The 12,883-nt window shown below is 33.7% G+C and overlaps 1 protein-coding gene across 1 annotated transcript in view; it reads left to right on the top strand.

Annotated features, from left to right (window-relative positions):
- Nucleotides 1-12,857, top strand: part of LOC119645126 (elongation factor-like GTPase 1) — a 199,042-nt gene extending 186,185 nt beyond the window's left edge. Inside the window, exon 6 of the mRNA XM_038045060.1 lies at nt 12,590-12,857. Within this exon, the coding sequence (XP_037900988.1) occupies nt 12,590-12,778 (189 nt within the window). The 3' untranslated portion in view covers nt 12,779-12,857. The remainder of the gene's footprint in view (nt 1-12,589) is intronic.
- The last annotated feature ends 26 nt before the right edge of the window (nt 12,858-12,883 follow it).

The following is a 12,883-nucleotide window of genomic DNA, read 5'->3' as shown; positions in this document are numbered from 1 at the left end:
TGATAATGCTACAAGTAAAACCAGCACTCGCCCATACTGTGCACATTGGCACAAACATGTAGACACACTTTCACGTATGCAGTCATACCTTACCGTAATAGTGGTAGCAGTTTTTGGTACTGATTGTTGATACAGATCCCACATACACACATATATATATATATATATATATATATATATATATACTTTGTAATGTTTATTCATAAGTATAACATAACTATAGTTATGTTTTGTTATTGCATTATAATAATAATTGCTATTATCGTTGTTGTTGATATTGTTGATGTTGTTGTTGATGTATTTTCTTCTTTTTGCTGTTGTTTGCTGTTGCTGCTTTTGTAGAGTGTATCTTTATATTTATATTTATGTTTTACTTTCAATCTTTCCTAAGCCATAAATGCGGTTATATGTTTATTAAAGCGCGTACAATTGTTATACAATGCGTTCATACATGGTGGCATGAAGGCATGCATGCATGCATGCCTGCCTGCCTGCCTGCCTGCCTGTCTTTCTGTTTGTCTCTCTCCTTGCACACATATACACATATTTGTTTGGTAAAAGCCACTTTGCATACTCCGGTCAGGTATCGAGGCAAATAAACATAAGCAAACCCTAGGCCGTGCTCTGGGGCCTGTTAACAAAATAAGAAAAAAAAAACCAAAAAAATACAAAAAATAAGTTAAATAACAAATAATCTGATAACACGCTTTCCTTTGTTTGCCGAGGCTGCTAGCTGGCTGATATTAAACAAAATCCCCCCAACGAAAATTAACAAAAAAAAAAAAAAAAAAACAAATAAAAGCAAAAATAAAAAAATCATATATAAATAAATAAATAAATAAACAAAGGTACATCGAAATCTCCTCCGATACGAAAGTCTGCCTACCACTTACTCGTTTACTTGCATAAATAAATTGGATAAGATCGTAGATGTTTTTCATTTTTTTCTTCTTCCCATCCACGCGCATATGTAAACATGACGTTAAGCATTTTAGGCTTTAATCTAATAATTTAGAAAAATGCTTATAATAAACGTTTAAAATAGCGCTCAAGCCGAGACATATAGTCACCTAATTGAGCTTCTCATTGTATGCATGCTTTAGGGTATTTTCACAATTCGTTCTATATCCATTTCTTTGCTCGCATTTCTGTGTAAACCTGTAGTTGTGGACCTTTTTTGTTCTTTTTTATTTTTATTTATTTACTTTTTTTTTTTTTATTATTTTTTTTTTATTTATTTGTTTAATGTACATACTTTAAGCATTCACTACATAATCTCACCTGTAATTCGTTTCTTGCCTGAGCTTGCGTCTGTATTGTTTTGTTAAAGTGACATTCACCGCTTGAATGCAGTGCACGATAATAATCTTAAGCGTATTTCGGTAGCAACTGCTGCGTAAATTACACTTGAAATCATGACAACAACATCAACGTTTTTTCCTTTTTTTTTGTTTTTTCCCGCTTTTAATACTTAGCTCCCTACAGCAAATGTCAATCTATAAAGTTAATTCTTATTTATGGTGAACGATACGAAAATTAAAATGTATTATGAGTACACATTTTTGAGTACATGAAGAGTACATTTTTGATTGCTTATGCATTTCTTTCTATTCAAGTTGAAAATAAATGAAGCCTCACTTTAGTTTAAATTCTCTATCTATCTATCTATCTATCTATCTATTGTTTTCTAAACTAGAACTAGGACCAGCTGAGTAAAAGATATTTTGTGAAAAAAGTGAGAACTGCAGACAGACAGAGAGCTTTCTCTCAGGGAGAGAAATAGAAAGAAAGAAAGAAAGAAAGAGAGAGAGAGAGAGAGAGAGAGAGAGAAAGAAAGAGAGAGAAAGAGAGATTTATATATGAACTCGCATCGAGTTAATCCTCGAATTATTTGCTATAGAAAAATTTCGCCCGGATTGCTGATGGCTAAGTAGTAATGTGAGTTCTCGCCTATAACTAATGGTCAAGAATATATTTATTAAAGAGTAGCATGCATCCCTTTTGTATAACAGTTAGTACAGACTGCTTCAATTTGTTTCAATTCATTGACACGCCCATAAGAAACATACATTTAAGACATACCTATTGTGGAAAATTTGGCCATAATTTTCTACAACTTTACCGATATTGGTTCGGCAGCTATCCACCCACCGAGCCATTTTCGCACTTCTTCAACCTTGCGGAGGAGCGTGCCAGCCAAGCAATACAGCACCTATCTGAACAAGTGATAATCAGGAGGCGCCATGTCTGATGAGTGGCGATAAGTGCCCGAAGAATGTCATTTTCAGTCAATTCGTGTCGCTATTTTTAAACCCACGTTCAACCCAAAACGGACGGATGATGGAGCAACATCACTATAAGCCTTTGAACGCGTTTGGTGTGCTTCGGCAGCAGATTTCTTCAAGTGAACAACAAAAATAATGAGTTTTGAAAGAAAAAGAATTAATTTTGAGCGCTCGATGATTAGCATGGCCCGTCGTGCGCTGACTAAATCAATGGTATAGAATGGAAGGCTATCGTTTTATGTCGAGGAAGGTCAAAATTATCGAATTTAATCGTTCTATGCCCTGATATTTCCCCTTTGTTTACCACTCTTATCTGCACAAATCGCTGGTCAAAATTTTTGCAAGCCCTCTAGTATCTATGTAGATGAGATAAGAAGAAGGTAAAGCAAACATCGTTTATTTTACTTAAAATCTTGAATTGTTATCATTGAATGCGCTTTTAAATGGCGTAGCAGCAGGCTTTTCTTCTCCTCTTTTTTCTTTCGTGCTTTTCTAATCGGTTTATGAAAACCGTGCACTACTTGGCAGTGATGAAAGGAAAAATACTCTGGCAATAAAGTTTTACCAAAAACTCTCTCATCTACTAAGCTTCACGAAGGGTCACAAGTGACATGAACAAATGAATTGCATATTCCAAGTCTCAACACAATATAACTGTCGCATCAATTAAAACAAAAATTGACTGCTTCACGTCGGCAGCATAAAGTAACAGTTTTCTGAAATGTGAAGTTTTCCTTTTTTACATTCGAACTGTGACTCTACAGGATAGTAAGCAAATTTGAAAAACTGAATTCTTTAATTCAATTATTAAAATTAAATTAGTTTACTACTTACTCTATATCTGTGTGTAGGTATCTTATCCTACGAAATTACTGAGTGCTGCAATGCGGTCAAGAGATAAACTATCTAATTCGATTTTCTCTCTCACTTTAAACTTTAAATTTTTCTTCGACGTATTTCGATTCAACTGACGATTATCTACATTAGACTTGATTTTAATTCGAAAATTGATGATTTCGGAAATCAGTCCATAATCTCTAATTCTTGGCCAAGGTCTAATGGTATTCGATCATTTATATTCAAATTACGCTCCCATGGGTTATGTGCTGTTTTCTCAACGTTTTCTATTGTATCTCTAACAATGGATGTCTTCCCTTTGTGTTGTCGGATCAGTTTCCTTATTCCGACATGTTCACAAAGGTCAAGAAGTACAGAAGCATTGCTTGCTACGTTGAGTGCTTTAACAAAACTGTTTAAACGAATTGTTACTTAACAGTTAGCATACGCTCTCAAATTTTCTTGCTCTTTATTTTAGGCATGGCTTTCTAAAGGTTAACCGTCACAAAGCTTTTAGAATTTAGTCACGTCACGTTTTCAAGGCTTTCTCTAATGGCTTTCTCTAATGGCTTTCGCACGAGTGTTAGTGAGCTTTAAATTCCACGCCTCTGACTTTCTTTCAGGTGTCTGCCATGGCAGCCACTTGGGACCCTTTCAAAATGTTCTGCCTTTGATGATTGAGTTCAGCCATGTCGTAATGTACGATGATAATGTTAAACCGCTTACCTTGAAATCGTATTCTTGCCTCCTTCAATGTTTCCTAAATTTTATGAAACGAAATCTGAAAAAATGCAAAGAACTTTCAATGTCAAGACGAAATTCGTTTACTATTTAGGATGTCATCGATTTATAAAAATTTGGACCAGGTAGATGCGCTCACCGACTTAGTAGCCCTATTTATTTGAACGTGCACATTGACCTCCCTATAAATACAGGTAGCAGGTACAGTTAGCTGGTCCCGAGAGCTCAACGACCCTCTCATTATAAAAAGCTGGAATATGCCTCTGTTGTTGTGTGGCCATCTTTCTACAGCTGTCATATAAATTCAAGCAATTCCTGCTTTCTGTTCTCAAGAATTTGGCATGGAATCGGTTTACATTTATATCTCCTTATAAAAATAGATTCCCTGGGGTAACTCTTGCACTCATTAGGAAAACATTTCTTTATTCCTAACATCAACTTCTTAGTTAAGTTAATAAATGGTTCTATTGAAATGGATCGTCAGCCTTACCGTGTGGGATAAATTTTAATGCTTCTTAACGTTTTTCTAGCAACTTTTATGCATATAACCCAAACAATGTAAATATAATTACGAGGAAGATATCGGATTCGTTTAGTTCTATCAAATCAAGGCTCCGTTTAATTTTTAAGTCTATATATGATTCGCAAATTGAACGAAATGTAATGACTACAAATGGTTGCTAAGCTTTTTCGTCTTTGCCATGGCTTAGACTTTCATTTCCAACTTTGATCTGTACCAGGTGCGATTTTATCAAATTTATCTCTAGTTTCTGCACTCGTCGTAATCCCTATGACTGGCGACTAGTGAGTCAGTGTTCTTGAGCTCAAATCTCGAGTGCGGTAGAGTTTCAGTCGATAAAGCCATAACACTTAACCGATTGAACACGATCTCTCTATCTCTTTCTCTTCTTTCCTCGCTTCTTTCTGAACGTCACCGTGTTACATGAATAGGGGACATCTTCTAAGTGATTGGTCCATATTAAAAACGAAAAAAAAAAAAAAAAAACAAAACAAAATCTTTTTCGGCAATGTTCGGTTTTTTCTCGTTTTTCTGTAAAGAAAGAAATAACTGAAGTTGTTTACCTTCTAAGACTGTCAAACAATTACTAACTTGGCGAGTGTCATGAAGTTTCCGTCTGACGTTAATAGAATTTTTTTTGTGTTTATATCCCACTCTTAATCACTTAGGTATCTTACCTATTGGCCACATTCGAGTATTTATTGTGTAAATGGAAGATAATTGACTTGAGACCTTTCTAATCTTTTAACATCACTCAACATTTATTTCATCCAGTAAAGAGATAGCAAACAAACAGTTACTTACTTACTCGTTTACTTACTTAGTTACTTAGGCTATGTAAATATTTATCTCTTAGTCTTTTTCATTTCATTTTTACGAAGAAATTATTTTTAGATCATGATGAAATATTTGATTACTAACGTACTACTCACCTTAGCGATAATTGCAAAGCGTTCAGATGTTTCACTACTTAATGCGATCTTGACGATGTCTCGTAAAGCAATGCTCCACATCTAGATAGGATTTGCTTAATCGGATCTCTAATTTTTTTTTTTTTTTTTTTGCATATGTCACACGCAATGCAAACTTTTCTAATTTATTGTTAATTTGCCAGCGTTGGTTATTTTTAATGCGGTCTTCTGTCTAAATATGGTCGCACGTAGTGGGGGAAGCCAGGCCGATGTTTTTCGTTTTTGTACGTACCAATTTTTATGGTTTTATGTCTTGTAGTTTTTATGTGACGACGTCCTTTATGTGCCACTATGGGTGTATGCTGATGTGGCCCAAACTCAACAACAGTCTGCGTGCAAGAACTTTCAATATTTTTGTTTTTGCGGTCAGGGGAATGTTTTCAAGAAACATTACAGAGACGGACAGGATACATGGATGGACAGAATTTAATATTTTATTGGACCATTGATGCTTCCTTGTAGGCGTTGTAAACGTTTTGACAAAACATACATACCGTCATGCCTCGGTGATGAGTCCAGCTAAAGCTACGGAAATAATAAAGAAGGGTTCCTGTGAAAATGTAGTGAGGTATGAAACGGTTCGAAAGTGGTTTGTGAGATAGTATGCAAAAAAACTTTAGTCTTGAGGAAGTTTAACATTCTAAAGTCCCCTCTGATGGGATGGAAAGAGAATCATCTGCTATCAATTTCTTCGAGCCTGAGGGACGATATCAAGCCCATTAAGTTTGAATTAATTGATGCGCTCGAGAGTAAGGAAAACCGAAATGCACTTTGGCTTGGTTTTCATCTTCAACTTGGGCTGAGAACTTTTTCCGATCGCAGATTACCCTCTAGACTCCGTTGGCTCTTTCTGATTAACACTGCTTCTGATCGATGCTGTCACGAAATTTGACGAATCGCGTAAATCACTCTATGACTGTTTCGGCTCGAAGCCACGAAATTTCTACTGCGGGACCATCCGTAAACTAACCACCAGCAAAACTTGATTATTAAAATTTGTAGAAAATATAGAAATTTAATTAAATTTGAGTTTTATCAAAAAATATTCAGAAGTTTTTTTGTACACCTACAAGGTATATTCCAGGTGAATAATGTATTAGTGCGTCCCATAGGTTTCTTCTTTGTTTTTCTTGTTTATTTATTTATTTTTTTTTTGATGCCCATCGTGATTAAATGGTTTACATAATCGGGGAATGCCATCCACTATCTCGTGAATTTCCCGCGATCATACTCTTGAGGACGCCCGTATCGATCATGGCTGGACGGTTGCTGCGGCGTCTAAATTTTACAAAACCTATTGCGGATGGTTCTAATAGTACCGCTCCCCTAAAGGATGCAAATCTTATCTGCAGTGTCCTTTGTACTGCTACCTATTTTTTAAAAACGGTGAAGCATAACATGCCGCAAATGCTTTTTTTTGTCACTATCCATATAGAACACTGAAGTAAAAGACGTACTTTGCAAGGGCTGTGAGACGAGTGAAGTCGATGCCAGAAACGAACAATTGATAAGCCTGCATGTTTACAAGCATAGCCGGCTCGGGGGAGAGAGAGAGAGAGAGAGAGAGAGAGACAGAGAGCAAATAAGAAAGAAAAAAGAAAACCATGGATACGCAATGTTAAGGCAAAAAGACAAACTCTCAACCGATATAGTCTATATTATAGCGAACTGAGAGTGTGCCATTTAGTCGACGCAGACATGCATGAGTTTGATAACTAATTATAACAAGATTGCTTAGTTAATTGAAGGGTTTCTATGTGCCTGACATTCACGGTTGAGCAAAATTCATCTTCATTTTTAGTGCATCTGCGCACGCGATATTGTTCTGAATTTTGCGTTGATTCAGGAAATCCCAACCATTGATTTGATAGTACGTTATATCTGTCAGTCATTCCTTGGAGATGGATTCTTTTCAAATCCCAATTACCATAAATAGTTGAAAACATTAAAAGAAGCATCGTGGAGCATCGTCTTTTTTGTTGTTGTTGTTGTTGTTGTTTTTTTAATATTCGCTTTGCTCATATTTTGCATTCGAGTGCAGAAAGACTACAATCCTTTTGAAAGCGGGACCAATTGAATCTATATATGACTGCACGTAGCGAAATTACGTCTAAATCAAAGTTTTTATTTAACTATTAAAACTAATGTACTATATGTTTATATTGAATTTTTCCAAGAATTTCTGTTTTTTTATCGAAGTATGTTATTATTATTTCTAATCGAAAACATTTATTGTCAATGTTATTAAGATTAGAGAATATTTTGTTTTTATTGGTTTTGTTTTTAAATATAATTGAATATGAATTATTTTTTAGAATAACATATATATTTAATATATAATATATATATATATATTTTTTGTTTCTTTTTATGACTTTTTTTAACAATCGAAATCAGGAGAGTTTTGCTGCTGTCTTTTATTCAAGCATTTTTTTTTTTTTTTGATCTCGCATCGGCCATAGAAACTTTGATAAAGTTTGGTAAGAATTTCACATTGAATAATCAATTGATGTATGCATGTGTAAGCATTTTTTTTTTTTTTTTAATATTTTTCATTATATATTTTATGAAAGTATAAATTCGAAACTTTAAGTGAACCGTGTAAAAGTAAATAGCAAAACAAACATGATGGCGAGGCTGCTAATCCAGAGGATTAAAAAGGAACAAAAACAGAGACAATATGAATGCTTATACGTTTAGTTCGCAATATCAGCCGTTGTAATATTCAGAAATTCGTAAGAGTGAAAATCTAAATAGATATGTAGGAGGTTTTTTTTTTCTTTTGATAGTTACATACATTTACTTAATCTATTTTGGCAAAGATACATAACATAAAAATTTCTCAACTAAAATAGGTTTGGAAAGAGTACCAGTCCAGTTCCACTGCAGATTTGTGCTGAAATGCCGAAATATATTCGCTCGAATGGTGTGATTAACTGAATGCTTCGAAAAAGCCTTCGTACAATCGAGAGAAAATTGTGATACGAGTATTTAAATAATTTTCACAATATGCAGCAAACGGTTGTTGGTTGGTTGACCTAAGAAAAACTTGAAATATTCTCCTCTTGAAGGCCAATTAGATCAACTTCATAAAGAAAAATTAAAAACTTGAAAGAAGGTATCCTTTTATTCGACTTTAACTAAATACAGTATCGCTTATATCATTTCATATACAACACACGTTGTCTGTTATTATATTAAAGGTAGTAGGTGTAAAGCTATAGAGAGAGAAGATCATTTGTAATCATTTCGAGTTGTTGTTGCTATTATTGTTGTTGTCGTTATTGTTGTTCTTGTTGTTTATTTTGCCTTCTTGTTCGTATGATTCGTTGCTTATTTATTGTTATTCATGTTATTGTTGTTATTGTTGTTATCATTGTTGCCGTTGCTGGTAACGACACAATAACAACGAAATAAGGTGCATGCTCAGCCAATATGTGTTGGCAGGTACATACAACACAGTCTACCCAACTGTGAAATATTTCTACATGCAAACATTGTGTTGAAAACAACACATACGTACGATGACTATGCCTTGAAGTTTTGTTGATTCTATGATTGTTCTTCCTTTTGTTAGGATGTGAGTATGGACTCATTTGACAGTGAATTTTTTCCTTTTCACTGTTTGTGTATATGTATCTCTGTTTTATACGCGTGTAAACAAGTAAAACGATAATGATCTTTCTTCCTTCTTGTTTTAAATAAAAAAAAAAAATAAATAAAAAAAAAAAAAAAAAAACCAAAAAAAAATTAAAATAAAATTTAAAAAAAAAAACAAAAAAAAAAACACGAAGAACTTCATATGAAGAAGTTCAAGTCGAATTTTTCGATACCCATGACCCAAATAAAGAATAAAGTTTTTTTTTTTTTTGTTGCTTTCAACATTTAGTTCTTAGTTATATTAGAAAATTGTGAAAAATAAAAAAAAAAAAAAATTGGAAAAAGAATACTTTTGAAGGATTGGAAATTAAACTGAAATGTTTAGCAAACACTCTTACCGCACTTTACAGATGGAACTATTGGCAGAACTATTGTCCGCTATAAATATTTTAAAAGTGTTTCAAGCACGGATTGAATGTCCGCAATGCTAAATGCGCTCCCGACTTATATTTTGGATGCACAGAATAAGTAAAATCGGAAATACTTCACCTTGGACCTCTGCAATTATAATAAAAAAAAGTAAAAGCGACAAAGTTAGATAATAGACGCCTTAAAAGACATACGTACATATATATATATATATATATATATCTGAAATATTCATCAATTTAAACAAATACAGTGAAATTGTGAAACGTTATCACCTAAACTGACCAATTAGGATCGCCTGAGCGACCGAATAGACAAAGAGCAAGAGTCTCGACTGACAGTTCCAATGGTCGTGGATTCAACTCTCACGTGCGGTAGAGTTTTCAATAAAGCGATAATAGCCTTTTTTACATATGCTTAATATTTGAAGGCTCCGAAGTCTCCGAATTTATTCTTCCACTGATTGAACAACATTTCGGGCCTTCTTTTTTCAACTTGTTAGAAACTTGAAATCGATTTCAAAACAGTTTGCACGACAAGTCTAAAATAATGAAAAATTTTGCATAGGCGTAATAAACTTATCAAATGGATCTTTTAACGAATGAAGTGAGAAACGTTTTTCAGAAAGAAACCAAGGGAACAAGTCTTCCCACGCGTTAAATGTTTATATATATATATATAAGTGAAATATGGTATGAAATTGAATGAAGAGAATAGACTTGTGTCGAAGTTTCATTTATATTTGTACACTTTGCGGCTCAGAGAGAAGAGAGAAAGTGAAGTTGTCGTACTCTGGACTCGATTAGAATATGCATTTCTCGCGAAAGCCCTTAATTTTTAAATATCACTAACGGAATGATAAAATGATTGCGCTGAAGGGTATAAAGGGTATAAAGATAGTTGAGCACTTTAAAGTTGTAGGTAAGGATTTATAGAAAATCTCTCTGGCTGAGATAAGCCATAATTTCACTGGGTTTTTAAATCTTATTTTTATTTATTCATTTCTTTCCTTCTCTTTCTTAAAAAGCAAATCATTGAAGAAACTTTATATTAGCTTGAAAGAAATAAACTTTTTTTCATTTATTTGGTTTATGGTAGACTTTGTGGAGTTTTTCTGCCTGCTTTTTTTTTTCTTCTCTTTTTCGTTTATGTTTATGCGCAAAGTGAAATATTCTGAGGCATTGTTAGTGCCTGAATATACATACAGTGAGTCTCATTAATATACGGTTTTTTCGCTCGAAAATAAAAATTAAACTCTTCTTAAACCAGGTCAGGCCATTTTGCAAATATAAAAAATCTTTTTTTTTTTTTTTTACTACTTTGTATTACTAGGGAATACATATAATAACAAGACAAAAGACAAGAAAATTAAATAAGGTCAACAACTTCAAGCGTCATAGGGTCATTAATATTGGGGTTTTTTCTCGTATAAGGAAGGATACGAAGAAGATAAAGAGATAGCATATTATTAAAAATTAATATTCGATCGGATGTCCTTTTTGCTTAATAACGTCATTTAAACGCTTTGAGACATTTTGTATAATTTTGATGTCTTGGAAGCATTCAAATTCTACCAAAGTAACGATTTTTAAGTCTAACTCGAGCTTAATTGAAGAATGGCTCTTATATAATTGCTCCGAAGTGCTTCATCCTCTTGCAGTAACCATCAGGCACGAACCCAGACATGAATTAGGTGGAATGAATTGAGCCGGTATGGACCCCTTCCGTCCAAGACGTCTGAAAAACAGACTACAAGAAGAATGGACTAAGATCCGTGTTTTCGACAAAATGTGAAAGAGTTTAAATGACGTTATTGCGCGAAAAGGATATCCCACCGAATATTCTATTCTTTCATCTTCTTCGTATCCTTCCTGATAAGAAAAAAAAGACCGCAATATTAATGAGACTCACTGTAACTAGGTAATGGTTTGTCTTACACATTTGTATTTAGCGTTAACTTATCACTTCAGAAACGATTTAAGACAATCGTTTAAAGGCAAATTCATCGATAGTTGCGATAGTTGTTCAAAAGACAATCAATCAATTGAAACATAGAAACAAAACGGTCCATTATTTCCCATAGAAAGTCATATCTACTCATAGCAATCTCTTCATTTCATGTTCACAATCATTCATCGATTTGTTTTTTCGCATTTGCAATATTAAAGGAAACAACAAAGCCACAGAGATCTTCGATTATAGCCTAGATATGGAATGAAAATTACCGATCGTTGTTCGTTTGTCTACCGAGAAAATTCTGTTAAAAATCGAAATTTACCGTCACGTTACGTATGCCTTAGAATGAATGAATGAATAATTATTCACTTCATTCTATATATTTGCCTTTAGAAAGACTTTACGTTCAAAATAGATAAAATTGTTGGACAGGTCCCGGTCCCGGTCCCGATACAATAATAAGTAGTATTTATAAAAAATCCAACTTTTTAACATCATGATAAGCGTATAATAAATAAATGCATGATTGATTAGAGAAAATTTTCAGCGAGTGCGAGCAAATTATTTTACATTAACGCAAATGTACAATGCATCTTTAACTGAGAAAGAAATTTCGTCTGATTATGGGTTAGGGTTAACTTTTCTTTGATGGATGTATGTCTAAAAAGGAATTGTTTTTTTTTTTTTTTTTTTTTTTAATTAGTATAATAGGCGGTCAAAGATATCCTTCAAGCTGAATGTAATCTGCTTCTCATTGATTTTCAATTCTTGAACAATGAAAGAAAATTTATGGCATCATTTCGAACACCTTAAATTGTAAGACACCTTGTGTGGTGTTCTTAAATGTTTTTTTCCTTGTGCCTTAAATACAACAAAGAAGGCACTTGAGAAACTGCTAAATCCCCTGCAAGCAGGCGCAAAAGGTAATTACCACAAACTGTGTTCTCGCCATGATCTTGAGAGTAACCTTCGCAAAGCAGCTGTAATATGAAATGCATTCCATATATTTTTCCCTTATTTTTTTCTCTCTTTTCATTTTCCTTTATTTTTATTCATTTATTTATGTATTTATTTAGTTTTTTTGCTTCTATTCATTCATCGTTTTCATGTTTTTCTCTTACTAAGAACAGCAACAACAACATGCTGGCGTTAGTTCGTTCAAATGCTAGTTTAATATGTAGCATATCCTAATTCTCCGTATGCGCCGTTAAGTCATTCATAATTTTGAAAAATGTTTTTTTCTATTCTAGATAATCGATATTGATCCGTTCTGGGTACCCACCACGGAAGAAGAATTTAAGCATTTCGGCGAAAAGGCCGACTTAGTTAATCGAGCCAAGGCTTACATGGATAGTGTTAGGCGGCGGAAAGGTTTACATGTAGACGAGAAGGTAGTCGAACATGCCGAAAAGCAACGAACCTTAAGCAAGAAGAAGTAAATTGTGTTTCATCTTTATCGAAGGCATTAACTGATTAAAATATTGATTTAAATAAAATGCAAATAAAAAATAATTTTCTTAAATAAATTCTTTTACTTTCTGCAA

The sequence above is a fragment of the Glossina fuscipes genome, unplaced genomic scaffold (genome assembly GCF_014805625.2).
Source record: "Glossina fuscipes isolate IAEA_lab_2018 unplaced genomic scaffold, Yale_Gfus_2 1, whole genome shotgun sequence".
NCBI lineage: Eukaryota > Metazoa > Arthropoda > Insecta > Diptera > Glossinidae > Glossina > Glossina fuscipes.
This window is presented reverse-complemented; position numbering and strand designations above follow the sequence as displayed.